This window comes from Aristolochia californica, unplaced genomic scaffold, assembly GCF_029961685.1.
Source record: "Aristolochia californica isolate CCGP_79_NKW_82.1479 unplaced genomic scaffold, dmAriCali1.0.hap1 SCAF_6, whole genome shotgun sequence".
Classification (NCBI taxonomy): domain Eukaryota; kingdom Viridiplantae; phylum Streptophyta; class Magnoliopsida; order Piperales; family Aristolochiaceae; genus Aristolochia; species Aristolochia californica.
This window is the reverse complement of record NW_027182257.1, coordinates 3780852-3807731: the sequence shown is the minus strand read 5'-3', so window position 1 is coordinate 3807731 and position 26880 is coordinate 3780852. Positions and strand designations below refer to the sequence as shown.

General features: G+C 39.1%; 1 protein-coding gene across 1 annotated transcript; it reads left to right on the top strand.

The window, feature by feature from the left end:
* Positions 1-4893: 4893 nt before the first annotated feature.
* On the top strand, positions 4894-26812 carry LOC137934437 (transcription initiation factor TFIID subunit 5-like). The gene is made up of 19 exons (XM_068778763.1): positions 4894-5210; positions 5455-5536; positions 11762-11840; positions 11962-12059; positions 12156-12212; positions 13386-13473; positions 13714-13823; positions 17993-18100; positions 19395-19546; positions 20353-20463; positions 20591-20660; positions 20743-20782; positions 23150-23314; positions 23388-23464; positions 24338-24454; positions 25772-26037; positions 26131-26226; positions 26309-26384; positions 26513-26812. Exons 1-19 carry the CDS (start codon positions 5056-5058, stop codon positions 26558-26560), a joined length of 1995 nt encoding a protein of 664 aa, XP_068634864.1. The 5' UTR covers positions 4894-5055; the 3' UTR covers positions 26561-26812.
* The last annotated feature ends 68 nt before the right edge of the window (positions 26813-26880 follow it).

Genomic DNA, 26880 nt, shown 5'->3' with positions numbered 1-26880 from the left:
AGGTTAGAATTTTCTCCAAATTGGATTTGCGAAGTGGTTATTACCAAGTCCGGATTGCTGAAGGAGACGAGGGGAAGACAACTTGTGTAACGAGATATGGGGCTTACGAATTCATGGTTACGCCCTTTGGCCTAACTAATGCACCAGCAACATTATGCACTCTCATGAACGAGGTATTTTTTGAATATTGGACAAGTTTGTCGTTGTTTATTTAGATGATATTGTGGTATACAACAAGAGTATGGACGAGCACAAAGAACATCTTCAAAAGGTGTTCAAGAAATTGAGACACGATCAGTTGTATGTCAAAGAAGATAAGTGTTCCTTTGGGTTGCAAGAGGTGTCCTTTCTTGGACATTGGATAGGGGAAGGACAGATATGGATGGACAGCAAGAAGGTGGAGGTTGTGCGTGACTGGTCTATCCCTAACAAGGTGTGTGAGCTTAGGAGTTTTCTTGGTCTTGCAAATTATTATAGGAGGTTTATCAAGGGTTTCTCAGCTATAGCAGCCCCCTTAACCGACCTCCTCGAGAAGGACCAAAAGTGGCAATGGACGAACTCATGCCAAGGAACATTCCAGTGGCTGATGGATACCATGATGGCTGAACCAATGTTGTACCTTGCTAATTTCAGAAAGCCATTTGAGGTACATACAGATGCCTCAAACTATGCCATAGGGGGTGTGCTAGAACAGGACGGACACCCAGTCGCTTATGAGAGTAGGAAGCTCAATGAAACTGAGCAACGGTATACTGTACAAGAAAGAGAAATGACGACGGTAGTGCATTGCTTACGTCTTTGGAGACACTATCTTTTAGGCTCCAAATTTATTGTAAGAACTGACAACGTTGCTTTTAGCTACTTTCTTACGTAGAAAAAACTCAGTCCAAAGCAAGCCCGGTGGCAAGATTTTTTGGCTGAGTTTGACTTTGAGATGATGTACAAGGCGGGGAAGGCCAATGGTGCTGCCAACGCACTGAACAGGAAGGTGGACGCACCTAACTCTTATGAGGAAGAGACCAGCCAGAGCTTGGCGCACATGGCGCAGCAAGCACTAGCATCATGCACGCATGCGGCAGAGGAGAAGACGTGTGCAGTTGAATCCCCGCATACCGCAGCAATCGGCACTTACTTCACGTGTACCACGCGTGGTGCGGTAGCAACTGAACATGAAGAGGTGCGTGGCACGAGAGTAGGCATAGGAGATATGTGCTTTGCGCAAGACAAGCGCGCGCACATGGAAGACTATCTTGGCGCAGAAACAAAAAATGGAACTTTGTGATTACAAGCCTTAGCAACAATTACACAAGTTGGTACGACGTTGCTAGACATGATTTGGATTGGACTTCACCAAGATGCCCAAGCTTACAACATTGTATAAGTTGCTGCCTTGGGCGAGACGAGAAGATTCTGGCTTGACGACGGATTGCTCAAGACCAAAGGTAATCGACTTTATATGCCTAAGTACGATAACCTACGACGTGACCTCTTGAGGGAAAGCCATGATACCTTGTGGGCAGGACATCCAGGTCAAAGAAGGACGTTGGCCTTGTTGTCTGGCCAGTATTATTGGCCAAACATGGAGAATGATGTGGAGGAGTTTGTGTGCACGTATCTTATTTGTCAACATGATAAGATCGAACAACGCAAGCCTAGGGGTTTGCTACAACCCTTACCTATTCCAAAGCAGTTGTGGGAGAGTCTGTTTCAATGGGCTTCATATCTGGATTACGTAAGAAAGATGGGTTGGCGTCTATCATGGTGGTGGTAGACATATTTACGAAGTATGGTACATTCGTAGCGATGCCAAATGATTGTATAGTAGACGGAGCACCTAAAACATTCATGACACATGTGGTGAAGCATTGGGGTTTGCCCACAACGATCATCAGTGATAGCGACTCCAGATTCACGGGGAAATTTTGGACCGAGTTATTTAAACTATTGGGAACATCTCTAAGTTTTTTCACTAGTTTTCATCCTCAAAGTGACGGCCAAACTAAGTGGGTAAATGCTTTGTTAGAATAATACTTACGCCATTTTGTTGCAGCAAATCAGAAAAACTGGCCAGACTTGTTAGACATGGCCCAATTTTCATGCAATTTGCAGAAATTGGAATCAACCGGACACAGTCCTTTCGAGTTGGCGATAGGACGACAACCTTTAGCTCCCATGGATGTGTTTCCAAATACTTCACAGAAAAGTCCAGCAGCACATCAGCTGGCGAGGAGGTGGAAAGAGAAAACGGAGCTGGCAGGGGTCTTATTGCATAAGGCAGCTAAAAAGATGAAGAAACATGCTGATTTGAAGAGGAGGGCGTCTTCTTTCAATATCGGTGACCAGGTCCTTCTCAAACTCAGACCTAAACAATTTTGTCACCTAAGAAGCAAGAACAAAGGTCTTTTGAAGAAATATGAAGGACCCTTTCCTATCATTGAACGTGTGGGCAACCTCACCTACAAATTGCAGCTGCCGAAAAGGTTTAAATTCCACAATGTTTTTCATGTATCAAACCTTAAACCTTATTTTGAAGACCCGACACCCCATATAATAGTTCACCCAAGAGCTCCCATGGATATATTTACTACCTTTGACAATAGGGTAGAAAATATTATTGCAGACCGAGAGGAACGCCAAAGGGGCAAGCCCCGGAGGACGCAATACTTGGTTAAATGACAGGGTCAACCGAAAAACGAGGCAACATGGCAAGACGCTGCCGAGTTATGGCAGTTCAAAAAGGAGGTAGCTGACTATCGCCAGGGGTTGCAGACGAGGGCGTCTGCCTTATGGCGGTGGAAGTATGAGATGGAGGATGAAGCCATGGTGTGGCCAGACACCAAGACCGAAGACTGTGCAAGTCCGGTGCACAAAAATAGCTGCAACGGCCAAGGCCAGGTGTAATGGCACGACCCAAAGGGGCTCATACATATGGCTGGCCTGACATCAGCTGCAGCGGAAGAAGACACACTTGAGTTTACCAAACGGATGACTAAGCAACAAGGCACGCAACAACCCCAACAGCCAGCCCAGACACAAGGCAGCATGCCAACAGACAAGAGGAGGCGGGTCAAAATAGGGTTGTTGCCAGAAGATGCGCAGGCGGATCGAAATGGGGTTGCACACAACCAGGACTCCAGGCGGGTCGAAATGGGGTTGCATGTGACTAGGACTCCAAGCGGATCGAAATGGGGTTGCGCGTGACTAGGACTCCAGGCGGATCGAAATGGGGTTGCGCGCGATCAGGACTCCAGGCGCATCCGCAGCAAGCGCGCGACCCGGACTCCAGACTCATCCGCAAGCGCGCGAAGCAGGGTTGCGCCCAGGCGCATCCTGAGGTGCGCGAAATGGGGTTTCAAAGGTGCCCGCGCAACCAGGACTCCAGGCACCCGTGCGACCAGGGCGCCTCTGATGCCAAAATTCGAATTTTTAGGATCTGCCGGATTTTTGGACGTTTTTAGAGATTTCTAAAGGCCAGGGGAGAGGCTATAAATAGAGGGGCCTCTCCCACTGTAAATAGGTAAAAAATCCTTAACATTCTTTGCTCTTCAAGTGTATAGAGAGAGTTTTAGCCTTTGGCCTTCAAGAGTATTTGACCACCCTTTGTAACATTGTCTTCTCAATACAAAGTTGGTTTTTCTCTTTTATATCTTTGGTCTTTTTGTTATCTTTTTTGACTTGCCAATTCTAGTGTGAAGTATTGGTTGGAGGATCCGAGGCTCAAGGAGGCTGACTAGTTATTGGGAAGGACTAGGCCGCACGGGGTAGATATTCCGCTTGGCTAGACGAACTTAGCCTAAATCTAACTGCGTGACAACCAATCTCTTTAACTCCTTCATGATGTATCATAACGTAAAAAAATATTATTTTTAATTTATTTATATATTTTTTACATATTTTTAATAATTTATTATTTAAATAATAATAATTGTGATGTAAAGTCCGTTGTGATAATATTACTTATGCAATAAAATCAACTATATTTGATATTTGGACAAACTCATTTTTTATATTTTTTAATCTAGATTTTATAAACCACATGACTTAAAAATTATTTTAATATTATTCTCTTATATTATGAATTAATTTTTATATTTTTTATTTATTTGAAAAAAAATGTAATCGATTGACCCCCAATGAATTTGAGCTATATAAATAAATGTTGTTATAATTTATCATTTATTTAATTATTTTCTAAATGATAACAACCTGGTCCACCAAAATTCGGATGATATCCTACTAGTTAATATGCTTGAAGTTCTCTACGGGTTTGTTTTGAATCCCTAGAAAAGAAAAGAAAAAAAATAAAAAAAAATCGACCATTATTATTCAAAAAAATAATTAGTGAAATTGAGATAATAATCGAATTATTTTTTTCACTAATTATTTTTGAGAATAATAATAGTTAATTTTTTTTCTTTTATTTTACATGGGGTTCTAGACAGCTCCTAAGGGCCTCTTTGCACTTCATTTATTTATTTTAATAAGATTTTTAACTTAATTATTACCAAAATATGTTTTATATTTTATTAATATAAAATACTTTTTATATTATTTTTTACTTCTAATATTATGAAAAAATATTTTTATTAAAGTTTATTTAAAATTTAACATATATTAATTATTAAAATTAATAAACAAATAAAATAATATTTTAAATAACATATTTATTTTTAATTTTTAAATAATTTCAAATTCAAAGACTATTTTATGAGTTTATAATTATTTGTTATGACTTAAATAATAGCTTTAAAATTTATTTGTTATGATTCAATGACATTTCATTACTCTTTCCCGGCTGTAAAGCACGTCATCCTAGAATTAGAATTCATTCACCCTTTTCCCGTTCCCTCATCCCTGGGCCAACTTTGGACCTAAACCCCTTCTAATAGCTGATCCGGATTTATTCGAAAACCGGAGCTCTCGAAGTTCTCTTCAACTTCCCTCTCATTCTCATCCGAAATTGTTTTTTCGTTATATACTTCTGCACTGGAAACCTGACCGAGAAGCCTGCTTCGTCCCTCTTAAAGACCTGAGGAAGGGGAGGAAACCTTATTAATGGAGGAGGAAGAGATCGAGAAAGCGGTTTTGGCGTATTTGAAGAAGAAGGGTTTTAAACAAACAGAGCTTGCTTTACAAGAAGAACAGAGTAAAAGCTCTTTAAATACGCAGACGGATCCCGCCGTCGCCAGGCGAATTCTTTCTTTCTCTGAGTAAGTATTTTTCCCCAGACATGGCGGCAACTATCTAGAAGCATTTTGCTCTACCTTGAGCTTGCCCCATTTTTTATAAGAGATATACTACTTCAAACTTTAATTTTATGTTACATTATTTCTGCTAAAACTTAAAAAACCTGCTTGAGGTCGATTAGTTTTCATGCAGAAAATCATTCGTACTATGGCGTAATGTATAATTGAAAATCTCATCAATAAAAATGGTGCGGTTTTCGTTTGTCAGATCAGAGAATATCCCAGCACGATACATGGAAGGTTACAGCAAGCTTAGGTCTTGGACATACAATTCATTGGATTCATACAAGGTAAGTCTATGGCATCTTTTATAATAGATTCAACTGAAAAATACCACTTGCCTGAAACTACTTTAGCTTCCTTTTGGCACTATATCGGTTCATCTAGGTTCTCGATTTGTGACAAATTTGATATTGACTTATGGGCAAAAAGGTATGCTGCATGGGACGATCATCTGATTTAATTGCTTTCTTTTCTTATTTATAGGAAGTATTTGACATAGTTTGTAGATTATCTTTTGAAGATAATCAGGCTATGCGATTTTCAGTGGATGCTTGGGTCCATGTGTTAAATATTTTGAAAAACCTGATAATTAACCCCCTCCAAAAAATGCAAATGAAAAAAAGGGAAGGGTGAAGATAAAGGAAGTGGAACAGGTTGAATCTCTGAGGGGAACATGTGCCATTTCCTCAACATCTCAACACCTCAGAATTCCCATAGACAATATTTAGACTTGAGTAAGAGTGTCTGTACAACTTGAGGCAAAGAAGATTCTTGATTTAGTTCTTAGAACCTAAACCTTTTACTGTGTTAGGATAGACCAGCCATATTTGACCAACATACTCTCTGGTTACTCTACCGATACAATAGGACACAGATTGAGCTTTAATCAAAGTTCAGTTTTCCCTTAGGATCTCATTCCAGTTATTTATTTCTACATAAAGTGTGTCTAGAATGGTTATTTTGATCCATTTTTTCAATTGCTACAACAATTGAGCATGCTGTGCCCCATTTCTTTCTTGCACAAACACAATTGCACAGTGGCAATATTAAGGCATCTCAGAAGCGTGTTGAACATAGAGATGGGATGGTAGAAGGTCGGTTTCTTCAATGGAGGTCACGAAAAGCAGCTGAAATCTGCTGTGGGTGGAATTCCATGCTGGGAGAAGAAAACTAGATGGGAGAGTATGATCAATGCTTTCATCATGCTGATTGCAGAATACTTTTAAAGGTTTAGGAGGCTGAATTTTTTTTCTTACCGGCTGATCAGAAGTACATTTTTGCACCCCTTAAGGATGCTCAGAATAAATGTACAAATCTTTGCTGTTAGAAGTTTGTGCTGGTATGAAGAACCAATTATAGGGTTTAACAAGGAATGACCCCAGGGAGCCACCACTCCCAATAATTCTTCATCCCTTATATTGAAGTTTTCCAAGGAGGACGAAGATGCCTAACCATGTCTGCCCAATTGCTCAGCATGTGTTTTCTCAAATTATAAGTTCTTTCTTATGTTCCTATTTATAACAGCCCGGGAAAGTTTGGGGAAGCATTCATGAGCCATCTTAAAAGTGACTGTTATATGATTCATTTAGGTAGTTTCTCCAATCATAGTTTCTGTCTGGCATTTAAGTTTTGTTCTGGATTGAACTCTAAAACTCAGCCTGGTTCAAATTGAACTCTGAATTTCAGCCATGGTCTCATGCCAGAACGAAGAAACGAATTATAAGCAACATCACCAAAAAGAAAAAAAGAAAAAAAGCCAAATCCTCTTCATCATCAAATTGTGGTCCAACCTTGTTGATGTAGGTTAACCAAGACTTATCCGAATTGCACAAAGGATGCATAACTTTTTTTTTTTTTTTTGAGGATGATGAGAAAGGGGAATTCATTAAGAAGGCCCAAAACAGGGAAAGGGTTAAGACTGGGAAAATTACACAAGCACAAAGGTATTCAAAGAGTCTAAAACATCAATAAAATCAATGACAACAAGGAAGCCAAAGAAAAGAAGTGAAAACAAAAACATTCAATCATAAAAATCATAAAGGGAGGGAAATGCCGAAAGCAAGATGTTGGCAGGTGACTCTCTCCCTAGCTAGCTGTCAGTCATTTCTTTCGCACTCGCAAGAACATAATGTTAGTTGATGGACTTGGATCTACAGTGTCCTTGATAAAGATACTCCAACAAATGTCTAGGCAACATCTTCTTTCCCAAGACCCTACTAATGATTACAAAATAGTCTCCCTGATGCAGGATGAGGCGCAAATTTAATTGTCGTATCCAAGAGTCGGTTAATTGCTGGAATTAGAAAGAGAAAGGAAGAAAATAGAGAGGAAGAAAGGAAAATTTGGGATGAGAAAAGGAAAATTGAGAAGAATAATTCAGAAGAAGAAGAAGGGGAAGAAGAATAAGAAAGGGGAGGGAGAGACCAGAAACAAAGAGATTTATTCATTCATCTTCAAAGCTACTTTCAGCATTAATTTTTTTTTTTTTTTTCAATGATGCTGATTTTTATTAAGACAAAAGCTCAGAAGAGCAATTTACAAAGGAGGGAAGCCTTCCCAAACAATGAGAGATTGATGGGAAGTTTCGAATTTTGCCAATTTATCAGCCAAAGAGTTGGCTGATCTAGGAATGAGATTTCAATTACAATGAGTAGAAGATACAATGTTAGCAATATTGTCAGTAATGGGCCAGTGGCGCGCCAAGGGGGGGGGGGGGGGGGGAGCTGTCTTTGGAATACCAACTAATAACAGTCTTCGAGTTGCCTTCAATGATTAACTTGCCATGGAGACTCTCCTTGGCAACTCAGATTCTACTACTGCAGAACTCTCTGGCCTTCTGCACGGGCTCAAAGTCTTCTCTAGCCACCTCTCCGGCCCCCTTTGTATTGAAGCCGATTCAAAAGTAGTCATCAATTGGTGTGCTAACCATGGTCACCCCCCGTGGCGTCATTGAGATAAGTTTAACGAAATTTTTAACTTACTTTCTGGTTTAAACTGTATATGGAACCACATTCCATGCTCTACTAATCATTTAACAGACTCTCAGGCTAAGGCGGGTGTGTCTCTCCAACACTTTGTTGTGGAGTCATGTCCCCAAAGCAAGGTTTGTATCCCCCCCCCCCCCCCCCTTTTTTGATCAATATACACACTTATAAAAAAAAAACTTCCTATGGAGATGATCCCTGAAGATTTGGAGGCTCCAGCCGGCCCAGGACATCCAATACCATTACTATCAAAATTCTGCTTAATGCAGTCGCAAGGGGGAGGGTCCTAGATGGCCATACTCGGAGTTTTGCAGGGGCCAAACATGGGCGATCAAATTCCAATTTTCCCGAAGGGAAACCCCCGATCGAGTGGCAAAATCCTTCCTTTTATGAAGCCAGCTCGAGATGAGGCCAACGGCATGAGAAACCGTGTTGTCCGGGGTGCTTGCTTTAGAGTTGAATTTCCAGTTGTTCTGCTTGAGCCAAATGCACCATGAAATATGCGCAAGACAGGCCGAAAGAGGTCCGAAGGTGAATCCCTCGAACCATCTCAAGGTGCCAAAGAGGTCTTGATGTAGCCCCACTTGGAGCCCAATTTTCTGAAAATTTTTCATCCAAACTTGCCACGAAAATCCACAGCGGAAGAGGACATGCTGGACTGTCTCTTCGCACTCACCGCAAAGGGGACAAGAAAGATCGGAGGCGGTGAAGCCTCTTCTATGAAGGTTGTCCGAAGTAAAAATCTGTTCTCTGATGGTCGACCACACGAAAAATTTGATTTTGCTTGGCGCTGAGAGTTTCCAAGCCAAATTTGCCTTGTGCTCATGAATACTGTAGTCTTGCTTTCTGATATGAGAGTAAGCAGAAGTAACTGTGAATCGGCCATTATTGTTGGGCTTCCAAATCAACTTATCAATTGAGTGCTCCCAGATAATAGTATTGCCGAGTCTGGTAAGGAGAGAGCAAACTGCCAACGATTCCTCATCATTTAATCCCCGACAGAACGGGAGACCCCACGACTGATCACTCCATGAATCAACCATAGAGCAAGAGAGGTCGCTAGCCGCCGTAGCCCTTGGAAGTCCTTCGAGAGGGATCGGGGGCGACACCATTCATCCGACCAGAGAGAAGGGTCCTTCCATTACCCGCGTGAAACGAGTAACATCTTTGAATACTGGAAGAAGCTTGAAAATTGATTTCCATATCGGGGATAGGAGGCGAGCGGCGCCACCCTCTCTCCACCAGGCACCCAAAAATTGAAGGTAGAATTTCACCATATTCCTCCATAAACTGTTATGCTTGTTGTTGAAATTTAAAATCCATTTGAGCGTAAGAGCTTTGTTCATTTCTCTTGTAGGTCGGATGCCCAATCCTCCCCTATTATGAGGCATGCAAATATCCTTCCAACTAACCAAATAGTATCCGAAGGTGTCTTTTGAACCTCTCCAGAGAAATCGCCGACGGATGACATCAATTTTGGAGCAAACGGAGGTCGGATAGTGCATGAATGATAACAGATAATTTGGCAGCCCAGCCAGACAAGACTTGGGGAGAGTGAGACGCCCCGTTGTTGATAAGAGTTTACCCCTCCAAGTGGCTAGCCTCTCTTTATAAAAAAAAAAGTGGCTAACCTCTTTTCAAATTTCTCAATGAGGGGGACCATAGTGAAGCCGAAGGTCGAGAATAAAAAAGTGGGAGTCCAAGATATGTAGCTGGCATATTTCCCACAAAACATCCCAAGTAGTCCGCCATATCCCCAAGCCCAGCTAGATCAATGTGGTAGCCAAGAAGAGTAGTTTTTCCCCAGTTTATGTTTTGACCGGAAGCCAATTCAAATAATCCTAGAATAGCACACAATTTTTTGATATGATCCATAGTACCAACCCCGAAGCAAATAATAGTATCATTCGGAAACTGGAGAATCGGAATATCAAAGGCTGTGCAATCTGTCGTGGGGAGGAGCCATCCTATGTTCTTGGCTGAGTAGATCAAGGAGGATAGATATTCTGCTACCGTGAAGAGCAAGGGGGAGAGGGGGTCTCCTTGTCTGATTACCCTGGTTCCCTTAAAATACCCACAAACTATTCTGTTGAGAAGGACGAAGCAGCTTGTAGAGGAGATGCAACTTTGGATCCAGAAGCGCCATTTTTCCCTGAATCCCATCTTCCCCAGGAAGGTGTCCAGAAATTTCTAGTTAACTCTGTCAAATGCCTTTTCGATGTCAAGCTTGAGGATGAATCTGGGGAGCTTGAGGACCTTGAAATGATGACTAAGTTCATGACATGCCATGGTTGAATCAAGAATGTTTCTTCTGTTAATAAAAACACTTTGTCCATGGTGAATGGCAATAGGGAGGACTGCCTTGAGTCGACTAGCAAGGAGGCGCGCAATCACCTTATATGCATTAGTGATGAGACTAATCGGCCGGAAGTCGGATGGGAGCTCTGCACCTTCTTTTTTAGCTTTCAACATCCCGTTACTGCCTATAAGTAACTAATACTGAAATTTAAAATTCAAAATAGATAAGATAATTATTTGATCAAATCCAATAAAATAAGAAAAGATAAAATCAAATTAAAATTGAAATTTAAAATTCAAAACAAATAAAATCACTATCTGATCAAATCCAGTAAAATCAGGAAAGATAAACTAAAATTAAATTAAAATAAAAGGAATTATAAAAATAATTTCAACCATAGTTGGTGGGTCCATTGGGAAAGATAAACTAAAAATAAATTAAAATAAAAGGAATTATAAAAATAATTTCAATCATAGTTGGTGGGTCCATTGGGGCCCAATGGGCATACTGGTGTCCCCACCACTCCCTGGACCACTAAGGGTCTCCAAAATCTCTCAAAGTGGCCTAAGCACTGCCACCGGTGGATATACATTGCCCAAGGCTGGAAGGAAAACCAAATGATCTTGCCCTTGAGTCCTTAACCATACCCCCACGACCCACGGGCCCAAGATGCCCCCTAAAATTACCATCAAAACTGAGTTTTAAGCAATCTTTACGAGGAGTCCATCGAGTGGACAATGCGATGCGGCACCGAGGGAATGATTTCATTGCCAAGTCCTTCTATTGAATGAGTTTGGGAGGTGGGATGTGTCTTTTAATTTGCTTGCCCAGAATAAAATGCAATGCACTATTATTTTTTGAGAGAGAGAGATAGAGAGAAAATGGGAATTCATGAAATGCAATTTGTTGTCTTTTCAATAATCCCTCCCAGAAAGGATGCACGGCTTTCTTCAAAAGGTTGTAGGCCTCCTTGCCTTTTTGAGGGTAGCTTGTAGTTTGCATATGGTCTGGCATGAACTCAACACTTCACATCATGAAGCATTAAATTGCCATTGACCCAAGGGGTTAATACATATGCCTCAACTGTATATCCATGGTCATGCATTTAAGTTTGTAAAATTCTTGGACCAAGGGCTACCTTTAGTCCTTGATGAGCTGATGGTTTGTGTCTTATATGTGATTCTGTTGGATCAAACTCTAGTAATGTAGTTTTCTTTTGAAATTTGCAGCATGAATTGCTTCGGGTGTTGTATCCAGTCTTTATCCATTCGTTTCTAGATCTTGTTGCCAAAGGACATGTGCAGGAAGGTATATTAATCTCTGTGCCAGATTAATACTATATTTGACTTTGAGTGTTGGATTAGTTGTCAGTTATTAATAGACAATACCTTCTTGCTCTTAATGTATTATGTATATATACATATCGCAGCAAGAACTTTCTTCAATAGATTCCGTGAAGACCATGAAATGATGCATGCAAGAGATCTGCTAAAGTTGGAAGGCATTCTTACTCCCTCTCACCTGGATGTTAGTTACTCTGTTGAATCTTGTTTCCTGAACTTTCTCTTTTATTTTGTGACATGGGAGCTTATTACTATCCAGTGAATGGCAATTCTTGTGCAGGAGATGGAATTTGCTCATACTCTGAGGCAAAGCAAAGTCAACATTAAGATTTGTGAGGTGCCTGCTATGGTTTCAGTTTGTTTACGACAATAACTTTTCTTATTATCTTTTCTTTTGAGAAAGGAACCCAGATTAGGTTCAAACTTATTGCTTTCAATCCACTAGATGCTTCGAACTTTTGAGTTTCCTTAGGCTAAATTGTTGCTGCTGTGCATGTAATTTTGAATGAATCAAGAATAATTGGCAAAATTACTACCAATACAAATACACAATTCAGCTACGAATTCAATAACAAAGTGACAATAGATTAATGTCTAGTGTAAACATCTTGAAGTGATTTTTTTTTCTTGATAAAGATGTATTTATATATAAACAATAAAATTTACAAAGGAAGAGGGAGCAGCTCCCTCACAACCAGAGATTGCAGGGACGCTCCCTGCTTGGCTAGCACATCTGCAGCTGAATTGCAGATCTCGGAATGTGAGACCAAATATAAGAGTGAAGTGAGGTAAAATCTAAAATCTCCCGAAAGATTTTGAAGTGATTTATGGTAAAAACAAAAATCTTAAAGTGATTTCAACTCAAGAGATGATAAATGCCGCTCAAGTTGAGATTCTTTTTGGGGAGCCTTTGGTGTAAATATGACATTGTTCAAGTCTGTGGTAATTTAAGGCTTCCACTATAGCTCTGCTCTTCTCTGAATTTCCCATCTTTGTTAGGAAATCTTACTAATAAGACCTCAAGGTTGGATATTGATTCTAGCTAGGAACACAATGGACACTAGGGTCCTTCCAGTTGGTGACAGTTTGTGGGATTCAGGATCATGGTGGCCCCTGGCCTAGATGCCTAGAATTTGCTGGTCAACTAGTTGACTGTAAGTTTCTGTTCATTTGTGCCTCCAATATAGAGGACTATTATCACTGGAACATATTGATCGGAATTTTAGGTCTGAGCTGTAGTTACCATTCTCTAAGCTTCAATGCCAACTCTAGATTCAGGAGAGTAATTTGGTAGCTGTAGAGTCTGGCAAATCTTCTAAATGATCTATCTTAGCATATTGTGAAGTACATTCCTGATAGTGCTGTGGGATTGGGCATTAATATTTCATCTTCTGATTCCCCAGCTGAAACTCATTAACTACATAAATGATCCATGTGTGATTTAGCTAGGACGGTTCTAACCTGGTGTACTTCTGATAAACTTGATGAATGATTTTTATGTTTCACTCAGTACTCGAAAGAGCTTCTCATGCAATATCTACAGAAGTCGGAGCCTATTACAATGCTTGGAGTGATTAACGAGCATATTAATTTTCAAGGTATTTTTTAATGGATTTTTCGTTTTTATTTTTTGAAAGGTTTGTGAACTTAAAATTTTTCTTTTTTGTAAATGTGAATTCTACTATTCTTTGTTCTTATTTAATTTTAAGGTATAATGTGATTGGGCTCAAATTCTGTTTTTCTTCCCTAATTTTTTTAGTTTCGTAAATGTGAGCATCCTTTCTACTTGTTCAAAAGAAAATTTCAAATATATGTTTCACTCTAATTATGTAAAACAGTTTCTCCTGGACAGCCGAGCTCCATCTCTGATGATGCAGATGCTGTAACCTTAATTGGAGGTAGTCAGGATACTGCTAAGCAAATAAATCAGAAAGAAATACGTTGGGGGGTAAGTTGAATAAACTATCTTTCTGCTACAGTTCTTATACTGATTGTGTAGGTTGAATTAGGACATTTTTTTTTTCTGAAATGAAGAGAAATTGCATTAAAGGAGGGAAAAAGGAGATTCAGAAGGCTACGAGAAGGCTAAAAGCCTCTACAAAGAAGAAAAACGAATGTGGCCAACACTCACTCCAATACAAAAATGTAACCAAGAAAGCAAAAGAAATGAAATATAATAAACAAAGTCCAGATGCCTGCAATGGCTATGATTCTCCTCAAGGAGATATTGCACAGACATTCCATGACGTGCTAACTGACTGGGTTGAGAGTATGGCAAATAGCCCCTTCAGAATTTCCTTCAACAACAAGGGCTATGAATGAGGTCAGCAGGATCAATTCTGATTTTGAGAGGATCTTTTAGGTAAGACATGGCCAGAAATGTCTTTCTTACCGCCTACTTTGTGTATCGTAGGAGGGGATGGAATTTGGGAAATGATGTAGGCATGAAGCAGAAAAAAGTCCTTAGTAGGTTAATTTTGCTCTTACCAGTGGCCTCTGACTTAGTGGTTATTGTAATTATCACAATAGTTCTAGTGTAGGGTTTGAAAGATCAAATAAGGAATGATGTTTTTGGAGTGAAAGAGAGATATTTTCATTCAGAAGGCCAAAAGAGTCTGGGGAAGGATGTTGACTAATTGAAATTTTTAACCTTTCAACTTATACTGAGTAAGTGACAAAAAATGCTTCTATTAGGCAGCCCCTTGGACCACTTACTCCGTCATTTATTTGTGATAACATTTGCCCTTCATTTTCTACAGTTATGATTATTAACTAGTGACAAAAACGATGACTAAGGAGATCAAGAATTTCCTAACAACTGATTCAGTAAAGAAAAATACTTGTCCATTAAGGAAATGTGCTTATTTGGCTCGGAATAAAGAAAACTACCACTAGCATTCTTGTCTTGGGTTGCATCAGGGAGAGTTACTATCAAATTTACATCAGGAAGTTAGTTACATCAAATTTGAGATGCAGGATGGCAAATAATAACCTCTGATGATGCAGGTAGTTAGATGTTTCCTATTTTGGGTTGTTTATTGTTCTTGTTTGTGAAAGTCAAAGTATATGAGCTTTGGGAGTTCTATGTCTATTATTCAGAGTAGTTTTCCATTCTTTATTGGACCATTGCTTTTATAATCAGACATCTATTTAAGGAGATTGACTGAGGTCATTTGAAAACCAGTTTAACAAGCCTCCTTTTGGTATCTTGCTTGTATCTGTTTCTCTCTTTCTATGGTGTTTTTAAATTCAATTCTTTTATCAGGCCTCTTTCCTAGGTTTTTTTTTTTTTTAAATAGAGGCGAAAGAGAGAGCTTTATTGAGTGAGTGACAAAAGGGCAAATACAACTGCTGTTCCAACATCAAAGACCAGCAGCAACAAAAAAAAAGCAACTTTTGCAAAGCTATGAGAAAAACCACAAAACAGAACTGGAGGACATCTGATGGGGAACGAACACGTGATTATGTGTGGATTTTAATTGTCGTACCGGATATCTGTTAATTGCTGGAATTAGAAAGAGAAAGGAAGAAGAAGAAAGCCTCGGGGGAGGGGGGGGGGGGGGGGGGGGGTGTTGGGTTGTACCTCAACAAATGGGGTCCTGAAATTATTCGAATTCAAACCAAAAATAGCAAATGAGGAAGGATTTTTTTTGCATGTGTGAGTGACTTGGGTCACGCCTGCAATAGTCACACGTGTGCACAATTCCTCTTTAGGGCTTCGATTAATTAGGCTGATTAATTGAACCTCAACATAGGGGAACGCAACTGGCTGGCTCTCAGTCTTCGGTGATGATGACGGAGTGATGGTCTTTGGGGATGGCGACGGAGGTGAAGGTCAACGGTGACAGTGACAAAAGCTGCTGCAAAGATCCATTAGGTTTTGTAGCGACGATGACTGGAAGGAGTGAGGCGACTATGGTGGTTGTTGGGTCAAAGGCGATTGTGGGAACATCGGACGGCGTGTGGAATGGGCGAGGGGACGTTGGATGGCGTACTTCCTATTATGTTTCCTTGCACTCCTAGCTTTCTCTTCGCTTCTTTTTCCTTTTGTGCTTCTCAAATTGCCAGAAATGACGTCAGTTGTGTGTTTTGGAGAGATGCTGATCGACTTCGTGTCGGATGTTGCTAGTGTTTCTCTTGCGGAGTCGACGGGGTTTCTGAAAGCTCTCGGTGGTGCTTCTACCAATGTTGCCGTTGCAATCTCCAAACTAGGCGGGAAGTTCGCGTTCATTGGAAAGGTCAGAGGTGATTGTAGGAAGGCTTGGGCCAAGAGTGGTGATGGCTAAAATTGGGGTTTTCGGTGGTGATGTGAGTTGCAGGTGTCGGCGGTGCCGGAGTAGAAGGCCGACTGTTGGTGAAGGCTAGTGATGGGAGGATTGGTCGATTGAGGAGAGTTAGTCGGTGTTTGGTTGACGCACCGATGCAATTGCTTTGCAACATGAATCCATCAAGACGATTTTGTGATGGTGAGTTGACGATGTTGGGGTGGGGGAGGGGGGATGGTGGGGAGCTCGAACGACATCAATTCTTTCTGGAACGTTTGGCGATGCTGCTTTGAAACAGAGCCAGAAGAGGAGGAAGAAGAAGACAGAATGAGGAACAAGAAGGGACAAGAGTTTTGGCTTTGTAGAAGGTTGACAACGACAAAATCGTTCGCTCTGATACCAAATTGATGCGGGATGAGCACGTGACCAAGTGTGGATTTAAATTGTTGAATCAGATATCGGTTAATTGCTGGAATTAGAAAGAGAAAGGAAAAAGAATAGAGAAGAAAGAAGAAGAGGAAGAAGAGGGGGGGGAGGGGGAGGGGTAACATCCTAGCCTTTAAATAACTAAATTTAAAATTTAAAATTCAAAATGGATAAGATCACTATTTGATCAAATCCAATAAAGTCAGAAAAGATAAACTAAAATTAGAATTGAAATTTAAATTTCAAAATAGATAAGATCATTATATGATCAAATCCAATAAAATCATAAAAATAATTTTAATGATATATATTTTTTTTAAACGGTGATGATTTTATGACGAAGCAATGCAAGAGAATACATTACAACAAGAGATTGCAGGGAGGGACCCAATTTAGCACACGAATCAGCAGCCGAATTGGCTGATTTAAGAACATGAGACCAAGTACAAGAGGTAGTGGAAACAATTTGAACGATAATTGGTCGGTCTATTGGGGCCCAATTGGCATGCTGGCGTCCCCACCAACATCAGTCAGCATTAATCTGCACGACCAGACTTGGAAGGGAGGCCCACTCTCTAGCAAGGCCTTTAAGGGCATTTGTCGATCTAGGGGTGTCAAGCTTGGTGATGTTCATATGCTGAGCAATATCATGACGCTCATCCATCTGAGGCAGCATCTGCCAGGGTGGATCACTACATCTTTCCTGTACTTCATAGCTAGATAGATAAAAACGGGTAGAAATGAGATAAAAAAGTAAGAGAAAAAGGGATCTTTAGGTTTTGTGGGTGGGAATATCGCCTTCTTGTTTCCTCTTTCTGTTATCTTCTTTTCTTCTTCCAATCTGATTAAGCTCGAGATTTTAATATGGTATCATAGCCGGACGTCTGCCTTGTGGGGTCCAGCTTGTGACCTGTTAACCTGTACCCCTTTTGTGTTGTCTACCTCCCAGGCCCATTGTCCATTTGTGTAGGCCTGGATGTGAAGGGGAGTATTAATGGGAATAATCCCACAGATAAATGGTAAGAAAAGTAGATATTAGTTGGAAAATGGCCTCTTGCTTTGGCTATTCATTAGGATGGACCTGGACCCAACTTTAACAAGTTTTTTCTTTCATGCCACTATCTCAATCAAATGGTGCATGTATTGACTAAGTTTATTTGATCACTACACAAATCTTTGAAGTTCTTTAGTGGCTTAAAACTTCCATGTTTTTATGTGAATGAGGGAGGTTTGTTAGCAACTAGCTCCCTTATAATTCTTTCTCTGCATTATTTCAACTTCTTTATGTACTTAATTTACATGTTAAATGAAGTTTAAATGTTCAATAGTTTGGCAGTTATCAATTATCATTCAGTGTTTTTATTACTTCTCTTTACACAAAAAGATAGAAAGAGAAATGATTCTAAACTATGCCAATTGTATGTAGTTGCTTGAGGATTCTTTAGATGAACGCATGGAGAAGGCCTCAAGTTTGGTTTCAGATCTTGAAAAGACAGAAGGTGAAAGCAAAAAGGGAGATTCTGAAGACGGTAAGGTAAAATATCTAAATCTCATCTTCTGCTACTTTATAGTTTTTTAGTTGTAGATGTTATACACCTGTTGGGTGATGATTAACGGAGGTTGAATTTATACTTCTTTCATCCAACTTGTTTTGTTTTATTAACTCTATGGATTTTGCCTTTGTGAATATTGGAAGAAAGGTTTGTGGGTGTATTGTTTGGCTGGGATCAATAAAAAAAATTGTTTCTCAAGCATTGAAGGATGAGTTGGTCTCCAGATCACATCAATTAGGTGAATAATAAAAATTGCCTCAAGTTGACTCGGAAAATTGCAGGGGCAGTTCCAGTTGGGGGTTGGAACCCTTCCATCTATTTTGGTTGTTTTCCCTGAAATGCCCTGAGTCCTGCCTTGGACTCAGGTCCAAACCACCTTGGATTTCTGAGTGAGTGAGTTGGTTCCAAATTCTGAGTCATACAACCATATGTTAAACTATACATTGCCCTCAATTGGCATGCCTTAGCTACGTTAGCAAGTGTGATAGCCTGTGTGTAGTTGACGTTGCCTTAAGTCTATAATGATTGTTAGTCAGCGTAAACAATTTTAAAGTATCCTACAGGTGCTGATTATATGGAACTGGTATGGATATTACTAGGACACTTGAACATTATGTGATATTCATATTCTGACTATGTTGAGTCGAAACTTGATGGATAATAAAAAATTGGTTCTGTACATTTATCAGGTAGTCTTGTTACATTAGAGATTTAGAAACAGGTAGTTGTAACTAGGGCAAGTGTGGTGGCTGAGTTTAGTGCAATGACCCATCTAAATTAATATAGGTATAAGTGTCTTGTGCTATCTTCATTATAAAAAAATTATGTGGGGACAAAACTGATTGAGGTTGACTGCCATATTTTAATATACAGTTATGAGTGGCAAAGTTCTCATGCATAAAGTTTGAATATCAGTCCACAGATATTTTTACTGAAGCTCTAGCTAGGAAAGAGCTCTTTGTGTATTGAACTGGATTTGATTGACTTGTCTAGCTTGTGAGAAATTGTCAAAGTTATATGTTTTAAAGAATATGTTTATCTTCTTGAAAAAAAGGATATGATTGTCTTGTACTACAAGTAGTTTCTTTTTATTTTATTGCAATTAACAATTATCTCCTTGAGTAGTTTTTTACTAAAGATTATTTAAGGATTAGAGGGTCAATTTTTCCTCTAATCATGTTTCTTCTCTAGAAGGGGTTGACTCCCAGACTTGTTTTCCATCTTTTTCCTCTTTTTGTATTCATGGATGCTTTATTCACACGTTTTTTTCCTCAGAAGAAGTTAGGAGAGGGAGGAAAGCAAGGGAATACCAGTAAGAAGTTGAAAAAGGACAAGGTTGTTGGTGCTACCAGCAAAACCGTTCGTTCTGAGACACACTCTGTCTCCATGGCTCCTCGAGTGAAGCCAGAGCTTACCTTGCCAGCAATGTAATTGCTTTCTCTCTCTCTCTCTCTCTCTCTCTCTCTCTCTCTCTGACAATATCGCCTCTTTTGTTTTATATGCTTATTTTTTTTTAAAAAAATTTGACAGCACTCTAGCATGTGTCTTAAAAGTTATCTGACCTAGTCTAAGAGAAGTTGTTGTTTCACTTGCAGTTACTGACTTGGGCTGTTTGTGTCTATTTTCACCATACACGTAATATGTGGGGTTGCAATCTTGAACTGTTCCTCTAGTAGGATTCTTGTAAATGGGTCAAGTTCCAAAACCAGTGCAACTTTGATGACCTTTTAAAACACTTGTCACAGTGGGCACCTTTCAACAGCAGCTAGTCATTCATCTGAATTGAGATCAAATTCATGCTCAGGATGGTGGTTGTTGTAGTTCATTGGTTCTGTAAGGGTTTAATGTGAGGCAATGTTCCAGTTTGCTGACTTTGTCAGCTTGAGTTGTCACTGCACTGCTAGTTTGTTCAAATGAAAGTTGAAAAAGCTGAAACTAAAAGACTCTAATTATGTATTTAAAATACTTTTAATGTACTTTTTCAAAAGAACAACTCTTGTTCTCTTATTAAAATTCTCATCATCTGCAAAAAAGAAAAAAAAAAGAAAAAAAGAAAATGAAACTCTTGTTATGTATTTTTTAAACTCACAGGAATATGAAAACTTTCAGATCACTTTGATTTCTTCGAGTCCATTTTTCTACCTGAAAATTCTTGTTTAATCTTTAGAGGAAATGTGAAATTGAATATTATTTATTTGTGTTATTTCTATTATTTATTTCTGTGTTAATTCAGTCCAACGGAAGTAGAACATGCAGTTCTTGAGGACCTAAGGAATCGTGTGCAGTTGAGTAGCTTGGCATTGCCATCTGTCAGCTTCTATACGTTTATTAACACTCATAACGGGTAACTATCTTGTGTTAGTTATTGACCTTTTCTAAATGCTTAAATATTGTTTTCCTTTGCTGGTGATTCTTCCAAGTGTGTATCATATTTTTCCCAGTTCTTCTATCTGATGTTTGATGTCTGACAGACTGAACTGCACATCAATATCCCAAGATGGCTCACTGGTGGCTGGTGGATTCTCAGATTCATCACTAAAGGTAATTTTCTTACCTTTCTATACATTATCAGAGAATGTTTGTTCTTCTACTTTTCATTTGATTTCTCTTTCCCCTCAACCAGGTCTGGGATATGTCAAAGATGGGGCAGCAAGTGGATGCTTGTAAGTGCGGTTCCTTACGAATTTTAGTATTATGTGATAGGTCTTGCTTGAATCTGGGGTCCTATACATTTTGTTTGTCTGGTATTGATAATATCACTATTGGAAACATCGAGGACATCCAGCTTTTATTTTGTCATAAAATGGATAAGGACCTTTGATATGAACCTTTCTGATTACTCTGAAAGTTTCAGCAGAAGTTCCATGTGTGTGTTAACTGATAGGAATAACTACTGATACGGTGTTCATGCAATAGTATTTTTTTAATGGAATGCGTGAATATTTATTCAAAAACAAGAAGAGAGAGACAACCTAATGCAATGGAGGGATGAACCCTTTTTAGCATGATAGTGCCCCAAGTGATTGGCAGATCTGGGGGTGTGAGTCTATTTACAATTTAGGTAAGAAAATATATTATAGATTTCAAAAAAAGTATCCTAATGCCACTGGGGGGTGGATTCACTTAACACACCAGTCAATGACGACCTTGAAGTCTCCTTCAATGATAAGGGGCCCAGAGAGATGATCCCGGAAGATCAAGAGGCCCTGAAGCAGCCCCCGCAAGCCCAGCGGTTGTGGAATCAGAGATACCTAAAGGGCCAGCAAAGGAGTAGAGGAAGCAACTATTTTTGTCGTGGATTACCCCACCAAAGCCAGCAGGCCCAGGGCAGCCAAAGGCACTGCCAAATATGACAATGTAGTCTCTCCCCCCCTCCCTCCCTGGTCACTTCAAGTTGAGTTCATGCAATAGTATACCTAAAGAAATATCCAAGATAATTAAAAAAGCAGGTTTCTGACTGGAATTTTAGAAATTAAACTTTTTACTAGTTAGTCCGGTTCTTTGTCATGTCAATGAGAAAGATTCTGGCTACTCACTGGTTACATAGCTTTGCTGGAGGACATGAGGATCTACTGGCTTATTTATGTAAAGAGCAGTAAGGACATTATACAGATAAATATCTGCACATTATGTAGATTTCGGGCCATTACATCTTAAAAATTTCAAAATTCAAAATGGAACCTGTGGTATTCTGAATCCTCATAAGGGACTCATTTTCTTCTTGATCCAAAAGTCAAAGATGTAAAGAGAAAAAAACTTTATTGTACTGCTGAGAAATTGACTATTAGAAATAACAAGTTAAGAGAAGGAAATGCAATTCTATTGGCATTGGATTACTATAGAGGCTCCTTAATCAATTAGAAAAAGGGAGTACTATTCAATATGAAAAGGAGAATGTCATCCTTGTGAATCGGTCATTGTATGGAGAAATGATGTCCAAGGTCCAGGGAACCCAAGCAGATGTTCTCTTTGTGTCTACAAAAACAACATGTCAACATGGAATTCAGGACATAAACATGTAATTGTACATCTCTTACTCGTCAAGTGGACATATTGAAATCGAAAAAATTAAGAATACATGTTCAAATTTATCCAGACATTCCTCTAAACAGTTGGGTGTTTTCACTTAGGTTCAAAAATTTTAGGGGCATCGTGTTCCTCATAAAGTAGAGCCTACTGCTCTAGTCAATTGGTTGTTACCCGCGGCTTATGTCCCCCATTTTTAAGCTAAAGATTGCTGTACTTGTTTACTTGCATGTACAGACTTGTAGCAGAGGACATGTATGCAGAGAACCTTTGCTAATGTTCTTATGAGACCACATCTGACTGTTGCAAGCTTAAGTGTTGTTTTACAAATGATTCTTTGTTTATATGTGTGTGTGGTGATAGTGTGTTATTGTTTGCATGCCGAAAATATGGCCTAGCAGCAAAATTGTTTAAAGAAGTGCAGTTTTTACATGGTTGCTATGCATGTTGAAGAAGTGCCCCTCTCCTGGCTGCGTCTGGGGGAGGGCCCTTTCCCTTCTGCATGGCAGCAGGAAAGGCGGGGGCCCTTCCGCTGCAACTAGGAGGGGAGAAGGGAAGGGACGGGGATGTGGAGGTGCTTTTCCCCTTCCTTGCTGACAGGTTAGGGAGCCTTCCTGCCATCTGTTAATCTTTTTATTTTTATTTTTTGTACCTAAGTATGACATCATGCTGACCTAAGCACCAGTTTAAATACCTATTATTTGCTGTCGAACCAGCTAAACTGGACCTGGTCACCTCTCCAGATCGGTCCTGATAACATTGGAAATGACATGTAATTTCATGATAATTTGTAATCATTTGTAGTCACTTTCCAGATTTAAGATGAGTGCAGTCAATTGGTAGCTATGGCATGAAAAGCCTTAGCAGGCTTATCTTTTTAGTTTAGTGGATAGACCCTTTTTCAGTATGTCTGGCCATTTATCTGATAAATAGGAGTTTCTGATTGGTAGGACAATCATTTTAGCTTAGTGGCTGAAGACTTATTTAATGAATGTTCATTTCAGCCAATGTGCAAACAGAAAATGACTCCAATCCTAGTGAAAACTTGCTGGGATCAGAGAATGGGAAAAGATCTTATACATTATTTCAGGGTCATGCTGGACCTGTTTATTCTGCTACATTTAGCCCACTGGGGGATTTTATCCTATCTTCTTCATCAGATTCTACAAGTATGTTCAGCATATTGCACTATCCTCTATTTTTCTGTAATTGGTGCTTTTAGTAATAATATGCCTGCTGCAGTTCGATTGTGGAGCACAAAACTCAATGCAAATCTTGTGTGTTACAAGGGTCACAATTACCCAGTGTGGGATGTTCAGGTAGCAAATTTTATCTTGAAGCATGATTTTCATACACATGGTTTATTTTGTTGTCAAAAGTATCCCTCCAATTCAAGGGTAAGGCTTAGCTCAAGCAGTACAATGTCTCACTAATTGTAGTCATCCAATTAATGCTTTCTTAGCCATGTATGAGTGTTTCTATGTGATACTTGAAGCAGCATGATCACCTTTAAGGCCATTTATCAGATGGCTTAGAGCATGTAGCAATTAGCTTTATTGGCTATCCTTAAAATGTCTCTATGTGATACTTGTAGCATCATAATCGCCTTTTAAGGCCATATATCAGATAGCTTGGAGCATGTAGCAGGTCTATCTTGAAACTTGATTTCATAAATGTGGTGGTGTCAAAATTTGGGCCTCAATGGTGCTTTCAGGACTTGGTTGAAGAAAATATCCTTCATTCAATCAGTTCATATTTGGCGGATGCCTCAAAACAATAGAAATCCTTTAAGGTTGTTATCTCGAGTTGTCTTTGCAATTGGCATCAGTTTACCTGTTTAGTATGCATTTGTACTTGACTAGCATCAGTTGACATCTAGATATTAGGATCAAATACCTTGTTAGTTTCAGGTTTAGTTAGATTATTTTGTTTTATAGAGCCTCATTTAGCCTTCCATGATTAATGGTACATCTTGTTGCATGTCTACTAAATAAAACCTAGTGATACCATGTTGTGATATTATAAAATTCCTGCCTTGGTGTTATACAACTTCTTTAATGTTTTTGTTCGGTAGTTGTATTCATTCAGTTGCTTCTTCATGGACCATACATTTTAACCATGATTTCTATCTAGACTCTTTACATTTTGCTAATGCTTATATTGCTTATTCCCGGTGCTTTCTGTCATGACAGTTTAGCCCTTTAGGACATTATTTTGCGAGCTCATCACATGATCGAACTGCTAGGATTTGGTCTATGGACAGAATCATTCCTTTAAGAATAATGGCTGGGCATTTATCAGATGTTGATGTGAGTCAAATTTATTTATTGCTGTTGTTTTATGTGCTTTGGAATTAATGTCTCTAAGATTCTCTGGAGTACTTTATTGTTTCAATCTGAAATCACTGAAATATGTTGTTGCATTTCTGTCTGATTTTCCTTGTTGTTTTTTTTTCCCGTCTCATGGGCATCTTGGACTCTTTTCATTTCAAGATGTCTAAACAAATGCAAGATCTGAATTACTTCTTGTTTGATGTGTAAAGCAAAGCTTCTCTTGAAATTCATCCAAATTGGATCTATGTATGTAGGTATATGTATTTTTCTTTTCTGGGAAAAACTGTTGCAGAAATGTGATTTTTTTATTGCAATAATTGATAGTAAAGGAAAAAAATCATCTTTGCTGTTGTTTTATATTCTGGCTCATCGTCATTGTCATCATCAACTTTTGTCAAATATGTTCAGGTACTCTACATGAATTCTTCACCATCTGCCCTATCAATTGCTTGGTTTATTTGTTCTACTATTTCCACAGCACTTCTGTACATGTCATTTTCTGTCTTTCTCTGTTTGTATTTAATTTGTCCCTTAACAGGTGCCTGAGAAACCAATCCTGCCAGTGCACATTAGGTCCTCATCAAACATAAAACATCTCAAATTACTCTCATTTCTTACCTGTTTGGTGCCACTCGTAGTTGTTGCTAATATATTCATTTTCAATTTTCTTTTCTAGTTTCTGTGCATTTCCATCTCAACTCTCTTATCTCCTCCTCTCTAATCTTCTGACATGGTGCTTCTTCACTGTTTTAAACCGAATACTCTAGAAAGCATTGCTGGTCTACACTTGTGGAGCCTACATCTTTTTTTGCATAGGCTGATTCATAACACTATAAATGTTGATTGTCACTTCAGCAGCCTGCATTTATTCTTTAATATATTTGGTTCCGATTGCCTGACTTAGGAATACATAGACGTAAGGTTTGCCTGTTTGCTTCCCATATTTCTAGCTTGCTAGTTACAATAGATTTTTGTCAAAGTTAATAAAGTGTAAAAATGAAAATCAACAGAATTGTACTAAAAACACTTTTTAACTAAGAAACTAGTACTTTTACATGGTTTTTTTTTATTGCAGAATGGTTTCCCTCTGCTATCTCAGATCATTTCTACATTCCAGCTGAAACATTTAGTTTGCTTGAGGATATATAAGCTTGTTCAGTCTTTAGTCTTCTTGTGATGTTTCTTGAGTATTTCTGACACTTTCTCCATGTATATCTGCAGTTTAAGGGAAATTTTAATGTGTGATTTTCTGTTTTTTAAATTCCCATTGTATTTACTTTACATTTTCTTCAGTGTGTACAGTGGCATGCAAATTGTAACTATATTGCAACTGGTTCTAGCGACAAGACAGTCAGACTATGGGATATCCAAAGTGGAGAATGTGTACGTATTTTCATTGGCCATAGAAGTATGGTACTGTCATTAGCAATGTCCCCAGATGGGCGGTATATGGCATCTGGTGACGAAGATGGAACGATCATGATGTGGGATCTTTCAAGTGGCCGGTGTGTTACACCTCTAATGGGCCATACATCTTGTGTTTGGACGCTTGCTTTCAGGTCGTGGCTTTGCTATCACTATATTATCTTATGTAGTTTATAACATAGCAGCAGTTTGTGAGAAGCAACTTAAATGATGAAAGTACTTTGCAGTTGTGAAGGGTCATTACTGGCTTCTGGATCTGCTGATTGCACTGTAAAACTATGGGACGTCACTACGAGTGTAAGAGGTCCAAAAACTGACGACAGGTAAGTTACATGTTTACCATAACACACATTATGCTCTACCCCAAGCAATCATTGTTGAACTTTAACATCCAAATATTTCCAGCAAAACTGGAGGTGCTAACAGACTGAGGTCATTGAAAACTTTGCCCACAAAATCAACTCCAGTCTATTCCTTGCAGGTAGACTCCAACTTCTATTTAATTTAAACAGTCATGGCTGTTTCCCCATCTTGCTGGTCATGTTTGTTCATTTCTGCCGTTTGAAAAAAAAAAAATTATTCATTTCATTTATTTTTCTTCCTTTGCAGTTCTCCCGGAGAAATCTTTTGTTTGCAGCAGGGGTGCTCTCAAAATGAGAAGTTGCTTCATGGAACTTGGTTTTATGCATGCCAATTTTGGAAGTTCTCCCGGTAATCCGATTTCCTGATGAACTTTCGGACTCGTTTAGATTAAAACTTTCTTGATTCAATTAATTTGATTGCCATTATGCTATTTTCTGTTCTTGTAAAGTAAGTTTAGGGACAATTTCGTTGATGAGGCCACTTAAAAACTTGTCCAATTTGATATCTGGTACTCCTTTAATATATCAATAGTGAAATTGACTGGATAACTTCGACCATTGAATGCCCAATCAAGGAAGCGTAAGAGGCCACATTCTTCTCTGGTTATCAGGTGA

Bases quoted from the DNA above. Each gene is read 5' to 3' on its own strand.
- LOC137934437 (XM_068778763.1), top strand. From the start codon at position 5,056: ATGGAGGAGGAAGAGATCGAGAAAGCGGTTTTGGCGTATTTGAAGAAG. The intron at 20,661-20,742 runs GTAATTTTCTTA...CCCCTCAACCAG, and splicing joins TCTCAGATTCATCACTAAAG to GTCTGGGATATGTCAAAGAT. The intron at 26,038-26,130 runs GTCGTGGCTTTG...AGTACTTTGCAG, and splicing joins GTTTGGACGCTTGCTTTCAG to TTGTGAAGGGTCATTACTGG.